Source organism: Bombus affinis, chromosome 5, assembly GCF_024516045.1.
Source record: "Bombus affinis isolate iyBomAffi1 chromosome 5, iyBomAffi1.2, whole genome shotgun sequence".
NCBI lineage: Eukaryota > Metazoa > Arthropoda > Insecta > Hymenoptera > Apidae > Bombus > Bombus affinis.
Genome location: NC_066348.1, coordinates 16,109,339 through 16,131,649, shown reverse-complemented (window position 1 = coordinate 16,131,649; position 22,311 = coordinate 16,109,339). Strand labels below are relative to the sequence as shown.

General features: G+C 41.5%; 3 protein-coding genes across 5 annotated transcripts in view; 2 read left to right on the top strand and 1 right to left on the bottom strand.

Annotated features, from left to right (window-relative positions):
- Window positions 1–2,226, bottom strand: part of LOC126915966 (probable ATP-dependent RNA helicase CG8611) — an 11,210-nt gene extending 8,984 nt beyond the window's left edge. The window contains exons 1-4 of the mRNA XM_050721253.1: window positions 1,563–2,226; window positions 637–1,497; window positions 302–568; window positions 11–231 (exon numbers count right to left, since the gene is read on the bottom strand). Coding sequence (XP_050577210.1) covers window positions 11–231; window positions 302–568; window positions 637–1,497; window positions 1,563–1,622 — 1,409 coding nt within the window. The 5' untranslated portion in view covers window positions 1,623–2,226. The remainder of the gene's footprint in view (window positions 1–10; window positions 232–301; window positions 569–636; window positions 1,498–1,562) is intronic.
- LOC126916022 (uncharacterized) overlaps window positions 1–3,629 on the top strand; it is a 20,039-nt gene extending 16,410 nt beyond the window's left edge. The window contains exons 2-6 of the mRNA XM_050721372.1: window positions 2,225–2,390; window positions 2,574–2,721; window positions 2,795–2,877; window positions 3,078–3,231; window positions 3,352–3,629. Of these exons, the coding sequence (XP_050577329.1) occupies window positions 2,337–2,390; window positions 2,574–2,721; window positions 2,795–2,877; window positions 3,078–3,231; window positions 3,352–3,557 (645 nt within the window). The 5' untranslated portion in view covers window positions 2,225–2,336 and the 3' untranslated portion in view covers window positions 3,558–3,629. The remainder of the gene's footprint in view (window positions 1–2,224; window positions 2,391–2,573; window positions 2,722–2,794; window positions 2,878–3,077; window positions 3,232–3,351) is intronic.
- On the top strand, window positions 3,480–22,311 carry LOC126915978 (integrator complex subunit 10). Of its 3 annotated transcripts, XM_050721284.1 has the most exons (8): window positions 19,574–19,928; window positions 20,137–20,204; window positions 20,280–20,523; window positions 20,597–21,104; window positions 21,175–21,491; window positions 21,571–21,735; window positions 21,795–22,053; window positions 22,130–22,311. In XM_050721284.1, exons 1-8 carry the CDS (start codon window positions 19,773–19,775, stop codon window positions 22,294–22,296), a joined length of 1,884 nt encoding a protein of 627 aa, XP_050577241.1. In that variant the 5' UTR covers window positions 19,574–19,772; the 3' UTR covers window positions 22,297–22,311. The 3 variants fall into 3 exon arrangements, with proteins under 3 accessions (XP_050577242.1, XP_050577241.1, XP_050577243.1); XM_050721285.1 differs by lacking the exons at window positions 19,574–19,928; window positions 20,137–20,204 and adding an exon at window positions 3,480–3,629; XM_050721286.1 differs by lacking the exon at window positions 19,574–19,928 and having other exon boundaries at window positions 20,287–20,523.

Genomic DNA, 22,311 nt, shown 5'->3' with positions numbered 1-22,311 from the left:
AAGAACATACCCTGATATATCTTTCTCGTACCCCATGTCAAACATTCTATCAGCCTCGTCTAACACAAAGTATTTAACATCGCTCAATTTTAAAGCCGTCGTGCGTTTTATATGATCTAATAATCTACCCGGTGTACCGACTAAAATATTGCATCCCTTTCTCAGTCTAGCTTTTTCTGCTTTTCTTTTTTCACCACCTGCTAGATATCCTGGTACGATCCACGTAAATGGCTAAACACGTTAGAAAATGAATGGAAATGTACTCAAGTGATCGATAAATAATTAATAACGCAGCACTTACTTTTATTAATTTCAGAAAGCACTCGTAAGTTTGTAGTGCTAATTCCCTAGTTGGTACAACTATAAGAGCTTTTAAACCACTATTTCTACTTAATTTTGGTCTAATTTTATGTAAACACTCAACTATAGGCAAAGCATATGCCAATGTCTTCCCAGAACCAGTTTGTGATCTAACTAGAATATCTTTCCCTGAAAATATCTGGGGAATTGCTTTCTGCTGCACTATAGTCATTTTAGTGATATGCATATTTTGCTCCAAGTTAGATATCTGATAAAATGTTTCATAATTATTAAAATATATTATTATATCAGATATGCCATTTCTACAATACTAACCATGAAAGGATGAATTTTAAGATCGGTAAAGGTTGTCCCTGTAAATATAGGCTCATTTATCGGTTTTACTAATCTTTGTCCAATGTTTGGTATGTCTGGGTTATGCCCAAATAAGGAAGATATCTTTCCAACAGGTTTATGAGAGAAATTTATATTTTTATTATCTCCTACATTGCTATTGTTATCAGTTTTCGACTTTTCTAGCTGTTTTTTCTTTTTTTTCTTGCCAAGATTTATCTTTTCTGGTGAATCAGAAGGTTTTTTGGATTCTTCTTTAAATTCCTCTTTAGCTTTCTTTTTTGATATATCATTTTCATCTGGTTCCCTTTTCTTTGAAGAATCGAACAAACTAGTTTCTTTAACTTCAGATTCTGGTCGTTTTGAAAATATGCTAGACAATGTCTTCTTAGTATTCGTATCTGTAATGTTTCTCTTTCTTGCTAACAAAGTTTTACCAAAATTTTCTTTGGTAACTTTAGTGAATGAAATAACAGGGACATCAGAAGCTTCATTCGCTTTGTTGGTCAAAGAGTCACTTGTTTCTATATCATTTTTATATTCTTTTGTAGGCTCTTTAGATATTTCATGTTGCGATTGCTTCTGTTTAATATTTACTTGTGATTTAGTCTTTAATTTATTTTGTACAACAGAAGACTGATTTTTATTAGGTGTATTAGTTCCCTTTAATTTTAGTGCAACAATTGTTCCTAAAGACTTTTGTTTAATTCTTTTTTTAGTAGTACTATTTTCTCTAACGGAGACATTTTTTGACTCGTTATTGTTTGGAACTTTACTTTTAGCTACCTTATTTTTTGTCTGCCTCATTAAACTAAGGATAGAATCATCTTCTGTCCCTATTTTCTATTGAAAAATTACAATTCTCCATGAAAATGACAATTTAACAACATTTTTAACCTTTCACTTACCTTTTTATCAACAGGTTTTGCACAAATATTCAAAGAAATATCCATGTCTTGTATAGTCATTTGGAACTGTTATTTTTTAATGTACACTTTCAAAAATAACAACGCGCACGTCTATAATTATTGAATAACAAACACAATATGTATTTAAAAACGTGGAACTAACCTAAAAGCACATGTCAGGCACACATTTACGTTTGACTAGTTCAGACACTGAGCATGCGCAGATCGTTGCGCGCGGCTGGCTTCGAGGCTACTGTCGAAACTGCAGTGTTCTTTCGATCTGTGATTAAATCTACGTTAGAAACATAATAAACATTATTTATTGAGAAGCTAATATTATTGTCAACACATGTAGGTTTTGTAGATATACGTTTTTGAGTGAAAACCAAATAATAACATTTTTCTATAATGATCGCTATATCACGTAAAAATTATCAAATATATACACCAATGCAATATCTTCTTCTTATTGCGAAATTAATTATTATCGATTAGAAGTATTATCGATTACTATTAATAATAATGATTCGAGCGTAGATTTATGAAGAAATAATCAGAGGAATTAGTAGATAGATCGAATTACTATAAGAATTGTATTTCGTAGTTTTAAAATTTAAGCGCGTATTTACTTGTGGACATTTGTGTTTACATTTTTTACGAAGGATCAGTCAAGTGTCGTTTGACGTAGTAACGAAAACAGTGATCATTCCTGCTTGTTCGAACATTTCGCATTCGTAGTTCATCGTATCAAGACGTTAACAATTCGACAAGAACATGCACTGTATCGGACTAGCGTTGATCACAAGGATCATCAGCACCTACACCATGGTAAGTGACAGACAATCCGTCAGTTAAACCGGTTTTGAACACTTGGTACGGTAACGGAAAATATTGTTAAATTACTGTTCAAACTTGTTTTTATCGATGACGAATATTATCGTTACTACGTTACATATTCTATTTCTATATCTTTTTCCTGCTATATTATCTATTTATTATGTATTTTTCTAGTCGCTGTCAATACTTATGATAAACCTGTTGATGAGCAGATATTTTTCGAAAATATCGGACGAAGAATTCTTTAATTCCATTGAAAGTTGGGGTATACTTGGTTTTAATTGGTTGCAAATTTTAAAAAACTTGCAAATAAGGTATAAAGGTGGGTACAATGACGAACGCATAGATTTATTCGAAAAATATCATGGCACTAATGTAGAACTCGAAACTCCTAGCACAAACAACCGTGATTTTCTTCCTCGTATACATAATATCGTTTTTACTGGCCAGTGCGTATCTCGCCTTGGGATCAATTTCCGTAAGTATATATTTAGCTGGTTAATGTCTCTCGATAAGTTCGAAATACAATGCGTAAATGACCAAAGAGAACGGACGTTGTAGTCGTGTATTGAAAGTGAATCGATCGTAGACTTCTTTATTTGAAGAACGTATTTTTGGCACGTAGCAACCTTGCTTAAACTCGCTAACGATCTTGCTAACTTCGGCGTACGTTCACAGAGGAAACCTAAGTGCGCCGTGCCTTGGATTTATTTGCAAGTGATTAGCATAATAGATCAGTCCGTGGCGTTGTCTATTCATCTGACGCACGAACAGCAATATGATGTTTACGATAAATCAATATGGTACATTCCACTGTGCAGTATCTACCTAGGTGAGTATGTTAAAGTTATATAACTCACCGATAGAGAGTATGTCTTATTAGACTGTACTTGTCGATCGATTTCTTTCTTCCGTATGAATGATTGACAAAGTTTACGTTTTTCTGATTTAGTATTTTCTGCGTGCATATGGATGATTGTGTATAATGCTCGGAAAGAATGGATCGAGGAACAACGGAACCATACAGATTTACCACTAACTTCGACCACATCGACGATGCAATCGAACAATGGCGGCGGATTAAAATCACCATCGTTCCTCTCGCAGAATTTTTTGATGTTCGATTCACCGAGATTATCTCCGATATTATCCAAATAGCTAATACACACAAACTTGTGGACTCTTTGGACTTTGTCCCTATGTTGCATTTTTCAACAAGAAAAAGACCAGGTAAAACGTACAGTAATTAATTGCTTATGCGTTGCAAGTTCATTTAACATTCGTATATTTATTCATGGTTTCAACTGCTAATCTTAGCTTCTTAGCATAAAAATCAATGACTGCTTTCAAGTTTTATCATTTTTTGCGATACACGTACATAATTCGTTCTATAGAGAGACGCGTATAGATATCATTTTTATGTTTCTTTCTCCCCTCTCTCTTTTTTTTTTTTTTTTTTTTCTTTCAAAACATTTCCATTTCTAGAAAAGATTCGAATCTTAAGTCCGCGTAATAACCATTGATCACTCGCAACTAATGGAATGTGCGGAGAGCAGGCAAACTACCAGAATACGATGAATCTCGGTCCCGTAACTGGGAAAATGTATAATAATGCGGGTAACTCGATAAATCAGTTCGGGGATGCGACTAATAGAGTGTATCAAATGCGCCCACGGCGGAGCGTAGCTGCATAGAAAATTTGAGAAATGGCCACGTTTTACGTCGAAATACTTTTAAACTTCCGGGATTTGAATCGCGCGCAAGCATATTCCCCATACGAGGACCGGCGTCTCCTAGATGGAAGTCGATTTGTCCAAAAATGGTTGGAACTTTTCTCGAAACTCTCGAGAATAATGATCGAGCGTACAATAGCTGATAGAAAAAGACCCTTCTCACGATTTATTTCGGGCGTTTCACCACGTTCCTAGGCGATCATTTGCGTTCGCCGAATAGTAACGCACCAACGAGCGCAACTTTTACAATATTCTAGAATATCCTTTCACCGCGCAAATGTTTCTCAATTTCGTGTTCCTTACACGAGAGTTAGGTTAAGCTCGGAGACGTCGTCAATTTACGTGATTATCGATAACAAGATATATCTTCGACGTATAAATTGACGCTAACAAAAACTTTCGTAAGCTTTCCGTTGAACGATACGGCTGCGAACATGAAGGACAGACACAGTGGGGTACGCGACGTGGTTGGTTGGTGGTGCTTTTAAAAAGAACTGAGCGAGCCAATTTGTAGACTGTCGCAAACTTTTAAAACACTAGTTGACAGCCGGTCCGCCCCCTCGCAACTTATACACCCTCCTCGACACTCGTCCAACCATCCAGAAGGATTCCAACCACCATTCCACGTTCCTCTCTGTCTCTCTCTCTCTCTCTCTTTCTCTCTCTTCCTCTTTCTTTTTCTCTCTTTCTCGTCTTTCGACTGAAGTACCTACCTACCAGTAGACGGCGAAACTCACCCCTCCGTGTCGTGGAAGCCGATGGATTGTAAAATAAAACTAACTTGGCTCTTTCGTGGATCGAGAACGAAGTACCGGCGAAATCTTATTCCCTCGAGTCTCTTTTATTTTCGCGTACCCCTTTTTTTCCACCAACCAGGGTGCAATCACGAAAAAAAAACTCAACGAAGAGTAGATATGTACCACGAAAGAGTCGTGCTTATTCGAAAAAACGAAGAGGTCTTGATCTGAGATTAAATCAATTGAAGATCGTATTTGCGGCTGTTACTTCTTTAAAATATTTCTTGTAAATTTGTATGATACTTAATACTGAAATAAGTCTGAAATAAACGGGTACTTGTAAGCTAACACGTAAAACAATAGCTGTTATTATTTCCAGAAGAACTTGTTCTTTAAGTATTTGCGAAAGGCAAACTTTCGTCGAATGTCATTCCCAAAGAAAATACCTTTTCACGGAATGACGTGCTGTTTACTACACTTCTTTAATATCTGCGCGCAACTTGGAATACTTTTACGAGTATCCAAGGATTAAGGAGAAGGGTAATCACACGCATGGTGTATATAAAGGGTGGTGCGACGTAATTAATCTTCTTGTATGACACTTTAGCTGGTTACGGGGCAGAGCTTGCCAGAAGCCAGAACACAACATCCCACTTAAGCTCGACGCCCAGAAAACAATTAATACGAAATTGATTAATAATTATTGCGTCCCAGTTTCGGTTCTCTTGTCGTGCTTTCCGGTCTTGCTAGTCACCGAACCGTGAAAAAACAAATTTTTCAGGTTCTTCGATCTCCTACGAGAACCCTTATCCTGATCAATATTCCATAAAGACCATTTACGGTATCAAACTATGTTCTAAAGTCGATTCCTTTCGGTGTTTTGGCAAATAGATTCGATCGTCTCGAACTAGGAGAAAATCGAACCTTAAAGCGTCTGGTTCGACGGAATGGTCGGTACGCGTAGCCGTTCCACTCCTTTTGTGACATTTATTTGTTCGTCGCCAAAAACGGACAGTCGATTTGGCATTACTTTTCCAGACAGACAGATTTTATTGATCTGCCGCGTTCGTTCTCTCCCGAACGTGAGTTGGAAAGAGAGAGCGAAAAGACGAACACCACGGGCGCGAAAGAGACGATGATAGAACGGCGGAACTGAACGCCCCATAAAGCTAACCAATGCTAATACTTCGCATCTCCGCAGTGGCGTCCTTTCGCGACCGTGTATCTCATAGCTCATCTGTTTGCTCGCACGGTTTCGAAAACACGCTGCGACGCCGCTGCCCTGGACCGGAATCAGCAATAAACGCGTAACCGAGCCTAATTCGTAATGTTGGCTCAGTCATTGTGGCCCATTGTGAATTCTCTTCCCCTGTTATTCAGGGGCCACGAGTATAATGCTGGGGTTATCGCAGGAAACTGCCAGTAACGACAGTAAGAGGCATGTAGGTACTCTTGCGAACACGCTTTACCCGTTTGCTCCTCGATATTTCTTTGCGGCTTAATATCGGATACATCGTTTCTATGAAAGTATGGTATTTCGACCAACATCCTACAGTCTTAAAAATTAAATAACTCTTTTGGATGCTCCGTTGTGCGTCAAACTTACAAATTTCAGCCAGTGTGAATAAGACGAAGAAGGGAGAAAAAATGGGGGATGGGAAATCACGCGCATCATGACCAAAAACTTATTTTGCCAAGAATCGTACGCAAATATCGGCGAAACGTCTTAGCATGTGAATAAGAGGATACCTATCGCCTGTCTCTTACTTGGTACGATTCTTTTTCTCTTCTTCCCTCGCTAGTGGAAAATGCAAGGCTACTGAAACGCAGACCGATGACCGTTCCTGCTCGAGAAACGGACACAAACGGGAGAAATCACATTACTTTCGAATTTCTTTGCGTCGTAACGGGGGTGGCACGTGTCCGTGCTTTTTTTCTTTTCTAAGGAGAGGCGGATGGACAGCGGGAAGCGAGGAAATAAATTTGTGAACACGATGGACGGTAGGGCACAATAGCTGCGTTTAATACTACATTAAACACGATACAGAACGATCTACCCCGTGACCACTGTGACAAAGTTTCCTGGACAATACGTCACGATGACTGTATTAGTGGGCGAGGGATGGAAATCTGTAGGCACGTGTACGGAATACTCGTCGACCTCGTGTGTATACGTTGATCCTCGTGTCATATACGAATTTCATTTGCAAACCGTAATTGTAAGCAGGCTCTTTGTCATGCAGGTGTTATTTAACGAAGAAACCTGATTTTCTTTCAAGTACAAGCGGCCATTACAGTCCAGATACGCGATATTTCATTTCGTACCGTATCGCCAGGTTAAGCTAGATTACTAGAGCCATTATCCTTGGAAGAAAGAACGGGTGGAAACGAGTTCCTTCGATCGACTTCCGACGTTCTCAACGAGGTTTCCACGTTCCCGCGCGTGTATTCGGCTACGTGAAGCAATCGAACGCTACCTCGTTACCGCGCCACGTAATTGATAATTGGTAATTATCGGCAACTGGCCGAAAGATATGGCCTCGCTACTACGTATCTTCGTGGTTGGACTCATCTATCTATGAATCGATAGATCTCGGATATTGCTTTGAAATATCTGAGTTGTATGATAATGACGAAGTCAACTCGGTGGAAACTTTCCACCGAGATTCATTCAATCTTAGAGGAACATAAATTTCTTTTCTCGTGAAGAGAAGAGATAACGTCGTATTGTAGGTTACTCGAAAATCAAAGATCGATCTTCGTACAAAGGGTAGATCGATAACGAGGGACAGAACGAAGGGAACGGTGTCTGGTTATCTGGTCGTGCGATTCAAAGTGGCGGAAGCGAGCGAGGGGTGGTGGGCGGAAGGAGCCGGTTTTTCGAGAATGGCTGCTGTAGGTGTCGAAGGGACACGGGGCTCGAACGAGGCCGCAATTAGGCGGTCCCGGGGTCGACGAGCAACGACGAGGTCGGGCATTATGCAAAGCAGATTTTAAATTTAGATGTGGCCCACCGTGCCCACACACCTCTACACATACCTCTGTGGCAAAGAGGCGCGCGACTGTACGCAGTTCCGACTACAGAAGGAGTATGGTCACACGGACGGTCGAAGACACGCGAGCGGGGCGGTTGTGCAAAGCGTGGGTCGCGTCGTGCTCGACAAATTAGCGCGTTTTAAATCCAATCTAAGCCGAAAGGGGAGGGAATCGTTATGGACGGCGACGGAGGGAAGAGGCCAGCAGCTCGAGGGATACTCGACGAGCTGTTTTGCATTGCTGGCTGGCGCGCGCGCGCCCAACATTTGAGGTGTAAAATATTAAATCCAGGCGCCTCCGCCATATCGCCTACGTCCTCGAAAGAGAGGAGGAGGAGGAGGAGGAGGAGGAGGAGGAGGAAGAGGAGGAAGAGGAGGTGGTGGAGCAGGCGGATGGAAACGGTACGCGGATAGGGGTGCACGATGTGCAGAGAAGGAGGGCGGGAGGTGGTGAAGGGGGTCGAGAAGGGGTCCGTTGCTTGATGGGGGAGGATATGGCGAGGGTGGCTCTGCGGCGCGCACTCAGCGAGTTTACATTTAAATGTAAAAGTGCCGAGTGCTGCTAGGCGAAAGCTGCTGTTTTGCATTCGAAAGCTCATGATTGCCTCTGAGCTTTGCTTTTGACGTCGAGGGTTTCTCGGTGCCGACGGACGACGAGAGGCCGGTTCGCTGTCGGAGCTACGAGTTCTCTCGTTTCGAACAGATGGGACGAGCTTAGAGCTTCCGGAAAAATTCGCACAAACGGAATCGGCGATTATTTCGAACCGGTTCTGCTTTCGAAGCGAATGCACCAATTAATCACACCGCGTGTCATCTTCATCTCGTGACCATCAACAAAACTCAAAGTCCCTCTGATCGTCATTAATATATTAATCGACTGCTCGTTAAACTTGAAATAATCGTGTCGCGTCACTCAACCCGTTAAATGAATCGACGGCTAATTAACAGCGGCCACCTAGCGAGCACCTCTATTGAGTGGGGAATTCGATAAACTTTGAAATTCTTCTCTCGTATCCAACGTTGCGCTACTATCTCCTCTCTCGTTCTACATAATCCGATCATATCTTCCCTTTTTGACAAGTTTCTTTCTCTTTTTTTATTTCTTTTCTCTCTTTTGTTTTTAGAGGAAATGTCCCGGTTCTCTTTCGAACGTGGATAGATATATGCCGACGAATGCACCTACACGCACGCACGCACGATTTATTTCCGGGCTCTAATCAATTCTCGGAACGGAACGACAGACACACGAGGTTACGAGCTAGGCCGCTGTTATTCTTCTAATATGTATGTTTCTTATGAGCGGCGGTAAAAGGGCTCCGTGCAATTTCCTATGATAGATCGAGTCCCGCGGACAAGTTCCATTACGGCCAGCCTCTGAATTATTGAACTGGCAATTCCCTGGCGACACGCGGGACACCCTGCATCAAAGTGTCAACGGGCTCATTAAGCCTCCAAATCAAGTGAACTAACGCGTTAACTGTTCTACCCTTGAACTTCTTGATAAACGAATTAATAAATTTTTTGTTCCGCTTGAAAATTTATTATCCACTGCTCGAATAAAAATATATCATCTTTCCTGTATTTCTCGAGTCTTAATAGAGAGAACAACCCGTTTTAATTAGCAACTTAGAAATACAATTTCGTCTATTATCTTCTTAGAGTATACGTTTCAAAAATGGTGTATACGTGGGTTTCATAACAAGGAATCAAAAATATTTAAAACCATGAAACGGTACACCGAACGATCGAGGTATAACGTTACACGAAACGAGATTTACTCGCTCTTTTCAAGTTTCCTTTTACGGTTCGAGAGAAGCGAGCATTTGCATTCTGGCTGATAGATCGGAAAACAGAAGATGGCTGATAAAGATTAAATCTATTTGTAATCCCTTGAAATAGGACCTGTTACTGCAAACTGCGGTATCTATGCGCGCGATCACCGACACGGAGAGTAAAAGAGAGAGGAAGGCTCGATCAGTATCTGAGATCGCCCTTCTAGTCCATATGCTGGGTTAATAAGAACCCTAATAATGGGTACCACCCCGTCGATACATAGGGACTGTCACTAAATATTTTTCTTTCTCGACGTTTGCTTTGGGAATTCGGCCGTGTCGATGCTCTAATACGCGAATACATATGTCGTCGACGTAGAAACATCGATCCGTCTCTTGCAAATTTTATTTCGCCGCCCTTTTCCACAGGAATTTCCTCCTACCTCGAATCGGATAATCGACATGGGACAAATATACGATCGCGTTTGTTTGTTACGAGGCAACTTTAACATTGAAATATCTATTCTGATTGCCGACAAGAAGATTATTTATATCAAGATAGAGGAATACGTTAAAGGCGGCACAGTGAATCCAGGTTTTGACAAGAAGTTAGGCAAATATTTTTTTATTAATTCGCCTCACTTGAAATGCAAATGGCCCAATCACGCGTCCGGAAGGCTAGAGCGACCGACGCTTACTCGAGTAATTTATTCGTAAGGGCGTTAAAGTTTCATAAGTCGTGCACATAAAATGCACTCGAGAGTGGAGAGCAAGGGTATCTAGGCGTTCCCGTCCGAGCGTTCCGTTCGCCACCCGTACTCTCTATCCTGGCGCGGCAGAAAATTATGCAGATGGCGGAGAAAAGCTTTGATAAACACGACAGTCTCTGATCGTTATGCAGATCCGCGCCACTGTAAAATGGCGGCAATCTCTCCCTCTCACTCGACTATCCACCCCCTCTCTATCTCGCTCCTCTGCCTCTTCTGATCCTCCCTAGCTCGCTGGACCCAGGGGTGTTTCGGCTTCTCACCCTCTTCCCCGACCGTCCCCTCCACCCCTCCCCGCTCCTCCTCAACCTTTTCCTCCTACCCCGGCGCTTCTCTTTCTCCCCTTTTTATCCTCCCTCCTGTCGCTGCTCTCTTTCTCTTCCGACTCCTCCAACTCCACCGCGGCTCGCTCCTGATTTTCACACCCCGGCCACGGCATTACCAGCCCAAGTCGAGGGTGGAAATACGCGCCCTCCTGCTTGTTTCCGTAGCGCGTCTGCGCCGGCTTGTACCACCCGACGTATATATGCACTGCAATTTCATTGGAAGATCGTGCTAGCACTTGAAGACACAACCAGCCTCGCATACACTCGTGCCAGCAGCCATTCACTCCTATTCTCGTACACGTCCTCGTCTCCGAGACAAGCAAGCAGTCATCCAGACACCAGAGACGCGCATATACTTTACAATCGTTCCGTCGAAGAGTTCAATTATTCTTACTCTCGAATATAGAACACATTTGAGGTAACTAATGTTTCGTTAACGAAGAACGAACTAACTGACGTCATCGAGGAATATCAAAAGCGCGTCGGTGTCATAACGCAATTACGTTGAAACACAGGGATCTAGGTGTCGGCGCCACCCCTCCGTGACGGTTGTCGAAAATTCATTTTGCCGCGCGTTTAAAATTTTCATCGGTGCTCCAATTTTCGCTTTACATTTCGGAACTGATCGCATTTACCGAATAATTTAGCCGCTTACGGTCTCGTTCGGCCGAGTCCCGACCCGTAATTGCGCGCGAGATTCCACGGGAACGCGAACAAAGTATCGTTTCTCAGACATTACGAGTTCTTCTTCTTCTCTTCTTCTTTTTCTTTTTTTTCTTCTTTTTTTTCTTCAAGCGTGCACGCCACTCGTGCATCGGCTGTCTCTCCGAATGATGTTTTATTCATGTACATCGGGCATCGAAAGTGTTGCCGGTTGAGCGGGGTCGAGTTAACTCGGCTGTGTTTAAGTGCACAAACCGCCTTTCCTTGAAACCATAGAATACTTTAACGCCTCGGCTAATTGGCCGGATACGTGTTACGAATGAAAGTTTCGCTGGAAGGCTCGATTGCGTATCGTTTTCGCGATTTCAACCGGTATTCTCTCGCATTCGTCCGTTTCGATCCCTCTTTCGAAGCGGGATAATGCTCGCGAGTCGACAAATTTCTTCATTCTCTTTCTCTCTCTCTCTCTCCATCTCTATAGTCTCGAGACTATACCGTGCTACATACTCTGTACTTACTCAAGAGGATATCATGGAACGCGATACTCTTGGATTGACGCGGTAAAGCTCTTTGGCGACGATCGGCGCGATCGGTTGTCGTGTAACGCCAGCATCCGATCGATTTTGGAAGAGGCTCAGCGCCGCCGTGTACGATGGACCAGTTTTTCGCTCGTAGTTTGTTTCACTTTCGCACTATGCATAATGCATGAGCGGACTTTAAATTCTGCCCGCGTCGCAACAAATCGTTGCTTTCGATAATATTCGTCCATCTTTCCAGACGATATAGATGGATTTAACGATCGAGGGGAACGCATTTAACAACCGGTAGAAACCGCTGCTTTCCGATGAAAAAGCTTACGATCGGATGGTCCGGTACGAGCTGTCCGATTGGAACGATATCTCCGCGATGGTCGGTGGCTCTCGCGCCCCTTTGTAAGGCGGGCCTTTCGATTAAAGGATAGTTATAGAGTAGTGTGATTAAGACGAGCCTGGGAGGACATCGTGGTCTCGGCCGATTGGTCGGCATATCACGAATGCTCGGGGCGTGGTTCGGTTACTAGCTCTCTCGACCAACCGTTCTCTCCTTTCGATTATTATTTAATTACGCTAATTGCCGGGACAGGGAGAGAACCCTCGCGATTTGCCAACCGCTCCGGAGGAGCTCCGATCGTTAAGTCGATGTAAACTCTTCGTAGAATTTTAACGAATCGTCCATGTTTCGTACGTGATCAAAATCGCAACATCGTCCATCGGCTAAACTACGAATTATCGTAATGGTAATTGCGGTGATGGTTGAGATCGTTCCTCTCGATTTTTGTTGCTTCTCTTATTATTTTGGTTCCGCTATAGGAGATCGACGTTCAGATGATGTCAGAAAGGAAAAGAATCGTCTCGCTGGGAACGATTAGCATAACATCGTTGAAGCGACGGCTATATAACGGGCTGAAAGCGTTGGTAGTCTTCCGGCGAGGTACCAGTGCAATTCAAATTCGACGCGGGACCGCGTCGTACGTGTCTGAAAACAACACGGATAGTCTGGTTCACCTTCGTTTCCCGTTCTCGTGTACGAGCGCGCAGAAAATTTTGCAAAATTATGCAGTCCAGCATAACGTGCCACTTCGGGGCAGCGGCGCGGCGGGGAGAATCGCGAGTACATCGGGACACGTGAGCATAAATTGGCTCGACGCAAAATTGGCCTGACAGTTTAACTATGACAAAAGCACAATAGAATGCGCCGTTTCCTGAACGCAGCATGCGGCTGTAATTTCTCTGTCTGTCCATCCGTCTCTCTCTTCCTCTCTTTCCGTGCCAGTCCTCCCTGCGCTCTGCCTCTCTCTGTTTTCCCTCCTACGGCTGTTTTCCACTATCCGTCTCTATCGCGCTCTTTTTCACTGTCTATTCCCATCGCAGCTCGTTTTCAAATGGCGGATATCGTCGACAGTTTAATACCGTGTCGCCGTCACGAATGCTCGTTAGTGGACGATACTTTGATCTAATAGAAAATACCTCAGCAGCTCGGCGTTACAGGATACCAGGCGAACGTGGCTCCTTCGTGAAACAACGATTTCTTTAGTATTGCTTGTTTCGATCGTAGCGTACGAGGATAATTTTTATCGAACCAGATCTTGGAACTTACAAGCTTCGAGATCCGTTTAAAGAAACGCATTAACTTTACGACGAATACGACTTCGTAAAAATGGTCGTTTTCGATGACGGTTGTTACAATGACACGTGTTTCTCGCGACCGTGAACCGCCGTTACGAAATTAACGAGCCATCTCATCGATTAAGTGAGAAACGCTTCGTTGAAATTGCACGTCACTGTCCAAGTTCCTTAAAGCACGTTAAAACTTTTAATACGAATTACGATCGAGCGACTCAACGAAACGAGTGGTCAGATTTCACCGTTGAGCCTCATCGAAGCTTTAGATTCTCCACTGTTCGTTGGAACTTGTCCAGTAGAGATTCATATAAATATGGAATAGAATAATATTTACTGGAACGGGGCAAAAAGTAAAGCGTCGAATCGTCGATGATCGTTGGAAGGATCATGGTTTCCGCGGGCAGTAGCAAAAGGACGAATTTTCCACGAGGAACCTGGTCTGGTTCTAAGTGGTCGTCGTTTGATGACGGTTATTACCATGATACGCTGTTTCCTGCGACCGTGAGTATCTTCCACCCACACGTCGACAAGAAACGGCTTGGCGGGAGTGTGTGTGGGTGGATGCATACACAGAACGGGAGTCGCAGACGGGGAAGCACGACGACGACGACCGGCACGTAACGACCGATTCGTGCACATGCAGAGACCGCGGAGAGCCGGCAACTCGTGGATGTTGGTTGAACACGGCCAGCCAGCTGGGTATCTCCTCTTTCCACGTAACCGCGTATTTCGTCATTATATAATACACTCGTTTACACAGAACATTATTGTCGCAAATATGTCATTAATGTCGGAAATCAGCGGTCCGTATTGTAATCACGCCCTTGCGTGATGCGGTTTTCCAGATTTCGCTTTGACGATTCCCGGTGTGCATACGCGGCTGTCCACGGACGTAGATTCTCCGGCCGGTTGCCTCTGGTCGCCGGAAGTCGCCAATACGTTTCTGCTAAACGAATCCCTGTCAGAAGAAACGAAGTTACCCAGACTGCTGCAACTTGGTTCTCGCGCTTTCTCTTCTACCGTTTCTTCTTGAAATCGAAGGTTTGGCAGCGATAAGGAGACAGCGGCTTCGATGATTAAATCGTAACTATTAGGAAGAGTAAGAAAAGAAAAGTATAGACTTTATATTGGAAAGTGTAAATGTTCGTTACTACGAATATTAAGTGATTGTGATTTTTCTCCATTTAGTCAAACTGCTAGAATACAAAGTAGCCTATTGGTCAATCGTACTCAAGTATGACACTTTCTATCTCTTATCTTATTCGACGGTTTTATTTATTCCACTGCAATAAACTTATCAGTAGGTAGAGATTAATAGGCGTTACGAGTACTTAATCAGAGTAACACCGATAACGAGAGCACCGATAATTCGATTTCGTAGATTTCTCTGATGTTTGCACCGATGGCGAAGGCTCGTCGGGAAGGAACTGCCCTCTTTCTCGCTTTCCCGCGCCCCGTAGCTAATCATGTAACTCGATTGAATAGAACGAGCGAGAGCGGGCCAATAAGAAGCTCCCTTTAATCGGGTTACTTCGTTACTACGTTACTCCGTCACTCGGTGCGGTGATATCAGCGGAATATCAATTGTAGTGATTAACCAAGACGTCCGTCGCGGCCTGAAACTTCGCCTGAGACCTCTTCGATGAAAGAGGGACGAAGATAGCACGGGAATAACATCTTTTGTCAGTCGCAAATTAGCTCGCTGGAATATTCAAATCTCGGAGTCCGCTCGAGCGAAGCTCTTTGAAGCATTTCAATCGCTTCTTCTCGCACCGAAAACATCCAACAGACTATTCCCCTTGAAGATTCTCGCGAACATTTCGACGAACGATCATTCGTATTTAGAGATTTCAATCGTAGTTACCGCGTAGTTTCCACGGATACGATTAACGGTTTACGACGTCACGGGGAAATTTCACGAGCGATCGGAACTCGACAAATTCGCCGCCAATTAATCGAATCGTTGACGACAGCAGCAAAGACGGACAATGAATTAGACACGGCGTCGTGATCCGGTAAAATCAGGCCCGAGGCCACATTATAATAATACGAGAAACGGCCAGGGAGCCACGAGGGTGGCGAAAGAGTACGTATCGAGGCGGACACTCGACACAGCTGTCCAGGAAACGTACTCTCTCTCCTATTGTGTCGGCTAGTACGCGGCCTAACCAACCGTAAACACCGAAAATCTAATTGACGAAATTCAATTCCGCGCCGAAATTCAATGCCGGCCGCGACAGATTATCGCGTCTCTCCGACTGTATACTTTTCCAAAAACTACATCGGAATCGAGCGTACCAATCCGCCATTGATTCGTCACGGGCCGAGGATTCGACGAATCGCCTGAATCGCGTTAAAAGCATTGCTTCTGTCCAAAGCACGCGCGACCAAGCGTTAAGCCGATAATAAGCACGATAGACGCGTCATAATCTCGATATTTCCTAAAAACTTTTTAATATCGCGTAGAAAATGTCGAAACCATTGTCGTATTACCGTTACTAAAGGGTTAACGCTGGTTTTAAATTCACAAGAAACAGTACGATCAAGCTTTCGATAGTAATACAGCACGCGTTTCAATAGGCGTAACTTCCCGTTGCGTACCTACGATCGTGGTCGTCGATAAATCCTACTAATCTCTGCACACGAATCCTGAGAGAGATTGTCGCGCCTTCGTGTTTTCGAATTTCCATCAAAATGCTCGAATCGCCTTTTCCCCCCTAGCCGGATTCGAAGAGGAGGGGATGTCGTATTAGGCGGGGTGAATTATCGCAGAATCAAAATAATTCGATAGATGGGGTGCCGTGTATTACAAGAGGGGTGACCATTTCTGCACGTTGGGGTGCCAAAACATCCGCCGTAACTCGGTAAAGTATTGTCGAGGAATTCCTCGTTAAAATATTTTCTTCGCTACAATCTCTATCGAGGTTGCTATAACCGTTCGGTATTCGTACGTGGTTTGAAACGTATCACGATTTTCTCGTTAGGTGGATGATTAACGACAAAAATGATCATCGAAATCTGTACGAAAGAAAATCTTTCATAAAGCGAGAGACAGAGATAGAGAACCGCCAATACTTTAGCGGTCCGTCAAGATCGTATTTATTCATTTGAGCTAATTTTTTGGGCGTGGAATCGGCTATTAGATTGTCGTGTTGTGCTTTAGGGCATATTGACGCCGTGGCTTGGAAAAAAGTAATCGAGACAGCTGCCAGAACGTCTACGATAGACCGTACACGGTACATCACCCTCTTCTGTACGTAACTTTTGCTCGGTATCGTTCGGCACCGATTCGCAAGAATTTGGCGATTCGATGGGAAACGTTTTACAAATGAGAGAAGCAGACACGAGGAAGAGCGTATTTAAAATGCAGAAAGGCAAACGGTGGCGTGTCAAGAACCGTCAGGTGGTCGGTTTAAATGACACAATGGCTCAATTCGGGGCGAAAATCCGACGACTAAATCTCCCATTCAAATGCGATCTCAATCCCCTGCGTCAAATGGGACCTAAGTAGCTACTTAGTTGCACATTTGGCTTAAAATTTTCGATAGCCTCTCCCCTCCCCTCACCGCATCCCATCCAGCGATACGTACGATCGTACGAGCGTGTTAGATTCGCGATGCTATCTCTCGGCGCATTTGCGATACGAACGCATCACCGGTACCTGGACGCGTCACGGTAATCTATTTGAAATTCAGTCACCCTTATGGTCGCTATTATGTTACATTCTCTCGCGGAGATCCAACCATCGACACGCGCGTTTTCCTTTCAAACGGAATGGTAAAATTGCGATTGTTTTATTAAATAGAAAAGAGCGATTTTGACGCGCGATAAGTGTAGTCTTGTTGATATTTTGATCTTAATAATATCACGTTCTGATTAAAAAGGAATATTCTAATACGAAATAGTTAAAAATGAAAAGGAACTGTTATTAGATGTATAAGGGTACAGTTGATGAAGTTTTGTACTAAATTGTTGTACCAAGAGATGATATAACTGTTAAGAGGAACAGTATCGTCGTCTCGATATTTCAATATTATCGTAAATATCTTAAAAATATTCTGTATTTCGTTCGATGGGATTGAGCTTTGATATAAAAGTTTAAGTTAGAGACAACTGGATAACGTGGCTAATTCAATCGCGTTCAATTAGACCTGCAAAGTGTTTTCTATAAATTTACGGTTAACGAGATTCCAATTCCGTGGTATATAATTACGAACGATCGGGCCGCAAGGGTCCCTCGGTTAGCCGATGCCACCACGGACGAGAATAATTAGTTTTAATTGCCCCAACGAAACTTATCCCTCCCCGTTGACGCATTAAGACCAAAGTTAGACGGGCCACAGGAGGTTTAGGTTTTGCGAAGCGTGAGCAGGTAAGGTATACACGTACTACGTGACACGGTTGGTAAACCCAAAGCTGGCTTTGTTAAGCTCGGATTCTGAGTGCCTTTGATACGTGTACTTGCACGCTAACTAACCAACCTAAGCTATCCACAGCGAGCTCGCGTACGTACGCCAGATGTGCGTGTGTTATACGCTTTTCTATATCGCTTCAAACAGGGACGTCTAGTTCCTGGCTCGCATTTAACAATTTGAAATTTTCTAATAACTTTAGTACTTCGTCGAAATTTAGCGTAGATCTCGATCTGTAAGTTTCTCCTTTAGAATTTCCAATTAAGAAAACGAACTTCGATTCTGATTAGCTTTGTTCTAAACGATACGCTATAAATACATTTCGATCGTTGAAAATAGAATTTCACGATGAATAAACAATTGCTTCTAATTATCCGAGAATGAGGTGACAAAGAAAAGCGAGATAAAATTGATCGAAGCGTTAAAAGTACGGTGTACTCCTAGGAGCCCGATGATTCGACGTCCCTGTCTTTTACCTACGTTACCCTCGACATCGTCTATACGAGTATGACCTACACGTGCGCGATACATTTTCAACTGGGAATTGAATTTCCTTGGTAATTTTAATGCCATTGTGGCTGAAGGGGTGGAGAGAGGCACCGAGACAGAGGGTAAGGTAACAAACACAACCACAGAGTGTGCATCCCCTAACCACCTCGTAGACGTAAAATTTAGTTGGAGACGAATACGATATCCTTACCATTCCCGCGTGGTTCTCCGCTCGGAATGATTCGAGCGCATGAAATTTAGACATTCCTTTGCTATTCATAGTGTGCCATAAACGAATGAAAGATACACATAATTCCTTTAATGCATTGTTTCTCTTATACGTACTTGTGCACAAACAATTTATGTGGAAATATACGAACGTAACCGTTAAAATGTAATAACAAATATAATATCTTTAAGAGAGTTTCGAAGGAGAAAATAGCGTCCAGGAACTTTATTTTGTCGCGTAAAACAAAAGTGGTGCATTTAATGCTACTTTATTTCCGGTACTTCATTGGAATACGGAAAGTCCCGAGATACAAAGCCAAAGCGCTATAACCACTTAAGGAAGCTTTGACCAAAGTTGCAACAGAATCTGCGTTGTGGAGTAAAGCGGATTTCCCCACCTCAAAGTGCCCCCTGTTATATCTTTATAAATGGAACCACTCCTAGGGTATATGGAAAAGCGACAACCTTTATCACTTACAGGATTTACAATATTATATTTCTGTCGAGAATCGTCGATCATTTCTTTAAAACTTCTTGTTTTGCACTATTGTTTTTCGATAATTTTAGTCAATAAAGAATTTCCATGTCGTGTAAAAATTTCAATATACCTGTTTCAAACATTCAAATTGATATTTCTCATTCGATTGAAAACACGTTAGTATGATACTAACAAATATCCATGATTATTTTGTAAATTAAAAAATCTACCGCTGTATTTTCAAAACTGAATTTAAGTCCTCTTATCATGCTATAATATACGGATATCATTTTCATTCGCAGTTGATAAAACAGAAATCTGTTATATCTTATCTGTGATTTTATTTCTAATATTAGTTCCTACACTCGCCACTCCAAAGCGTACATTTCATTCAACGTATTTCAGCGACAAAAATGATTTTTTAACGATCGGTATTTCAGTCCAGAACGTAACACAAAATTCCATTAAATGCCAGGTCTATTTTATACATTATCTATGGTCTCGCCGAAGTCGTAAACGATGTTTACTGATTGTCATTATTTTCGTCTGTAAATTTTTAATAACTTAAAATATGTTAGAAAAAACATCTGGTATAGATAACAATCAGTTATCCAAAGAAGATTATTTAATTATGCGTGCGAAAGATGCATTACCAATAGACATTTATGCAGCTAAATCCTGGTTAATTACTGCTAGATCGTTGTTTCCTCACAGTGCAAAAGTTCAGGTTAATATTCTTAATGTTTATTGACATCTATACGAAAAGTATTCAATTTATTTTAATTTATATAGTGTGTCATGCGTTATAGCTCATTATATGTCATGCATTCAAATGACATTTTACAAATTATGTCATGGAATTAAATTATTGATATTTTTTTAAGATTTACTGTATAATAACTTTTCAATAATAAATTGTGCTGTTTATTCAATAGTTCGAAGCCTATCGGATCGAGAAGCTTTCAAAAAATGTGAAGGAAGCAGCAAAATGTTTTAGTGAAATGCAAGTCTATGAAATAAATTACATTATATTATAAGAACCATTTGTGCGTAAACAACTGTTTAAATGCAAAAACAGATTTCAGAATTTTCCGGACGATCGCGATATATGGAAGGAAATAGAAGCAGTAACAGCTTGTCTTCGTTTGGAACAATGCGATGCTGAAGCAGAATTTTTATGCCAAATGTTCCAACATATACCGCAAGAACTTCAACATAAATTGCTTGTCATGACTGCTGATCATAGCGAAGATACAATGGAACATTGTAAATTATTACTTCTTTTACTGCGTAGATTTCCTCAAACAATTGCCACTCATGGAGTAAGTATCTTTAGTTAACATGTTTCTAACATTTGTATCTGGTGTTTTAGTTCTTAATCTGTTACATTTTTAGCCACGTTTAGTAGAAACTCTTCTTACCGCGGAGAAACATAGTCATCCAGGATGTGCGGTAAACGGATACAGAAAATTATTAACCTGTGACGCACTACCTCTCCTTGGTACTGCGCCGGTAGTATTAAATCCAAGGCTTAGCTTGAGATTACTTTGTAAAGCGATAGAATTTTATTTGACATACATACAGCAGCCGCAAGATAATCAGATTCAACAACCCTGGGATAGACTGTTTCAAGTTGTAGAATTAATAGGGAAAAAATTAGGATGGGAATTAAGTAGTTTATTTTCTATGACTTGGAACAGAGAAGCATATTGCGAAAGATTGCACCAATATGCTGTTACACATTCTGCTAATTTATGCGAGGAAGTGGTAGCTAGACAGCTATTAATGTGTACTGTTGCAGTATTACTAAGAATATTAAATGAACATACTGTACTGATTAATAATGATGAAACCATGTATTGTTTGGTAGAAGCGTTCGCAGAATGCGTACATTCACCCACAGGTGAAGTGTAATATGTAATAATCTGTAACTTTACTTTAATCTATAATTTCATTATTTTTGTTATAATTAGAACCCAAATTGAAGAAACGGAAAAGGGAAGATAATGGAGGAATCGTAATAACTAGCGATGGGGATTACAGCGGTAATGGATTGGCATTAAACGTGAAGTTATGGGACTTGTTACATAGTAGTGATTATTTACAAAGAGAAGTCGGGAAGCTAAGTCAACAACTCCGATTAGACTCGTGGCTAAATTCTTTTTTAACAGATTTAGCTATGTATAAGGGTTTACACCACGAAGTGTTACCAAGATTATCTCAAGAACCAGCTAATTTATCTGTTCACCTTCGTTTAGCAAGCACATGTTTCTTCTTAAAAGATTATAAGGTACACAATGTATTTTCATATTTTTATACTTTATTTGTACTTAAAAATATGCCTAAATACATCATATTTCTTTTTCTAGGCAATGTTAGAGTATATAGTATTAGTAGTTACTGCATTACCTTCGGTTTGTAGTAAAGTATCTCACAATTTAACTGTTCCATGTGGAAGACACTTACATTATTTGACGCTTGCACGTTTTCCTGTTATACAGTATTGTTGCAGATTATTGCTTCTAGCAATAAAGGTAATTATAATGTTATGATTAAAAACGTTTTTCATTCTGTTATTATATCTGTACCATAGGAAAATTTCTCTATACCTGGTGCTGTTGGAGATTTAGCTATAGGACATGCATTAGTTCTAATGCAAATTGATTGGCCGCAAGAAGCTAGTGCTTTATCCACAATTACGGAAAGGATTATTAATCGTGGAACTTTTTCTTACCCATTATTTCAGGCTTATATTATATGTGTAGATATTTTAGAAGAGTTAACATATTTATGGACAGAACATGGAGGTGGTGTATCTTTAGATATAGCTACAGGATCAGGGATTCTACAAAGTAAGTTATTTTATAAATTACACCATACATATCTTTATTTTTATTTATAATATGACTATATAAAAATATTTTATAGATCGACGTATTACTACTCGTGGAGCAGATAAAGGAGTCCGCGAAGAAGTAAAACAAGCAATGCGTCGACAAGCAGCTCGAGATGGCATCGATCCGTTAGATGAATTGTTACAAAAGTTTATTATCAATGAAAAAACAGCCATATTACACAGTTTAATTATTCAATAAATCAATTTAACCTTA

Excerpts from the sequence above, each read along its gene's own strand:
- LOC126915978 (XM_050721284.1), top strand. The coding sequence starts at position 19,773 with ATGTTAGAAAAAACATCTGGTATAGATAACAATCAGTTATCCAAAGAA. Across the intron at positions 19,929-20,136 it reads CTCACAGTGCAAAAGTTCAG|TTCGAAGCCTATCGGATCGA; the intron begins GTTAATATTCTT and ends TTTATTCAATAG. Across the intron at positions 21,105-21,174 it reads ATGCGTACATTCACCCACAG|AACCCAAATTGAAGAAACGG; the intron begins GTGAAGTGTAAT and ends TGTTATAATTAG.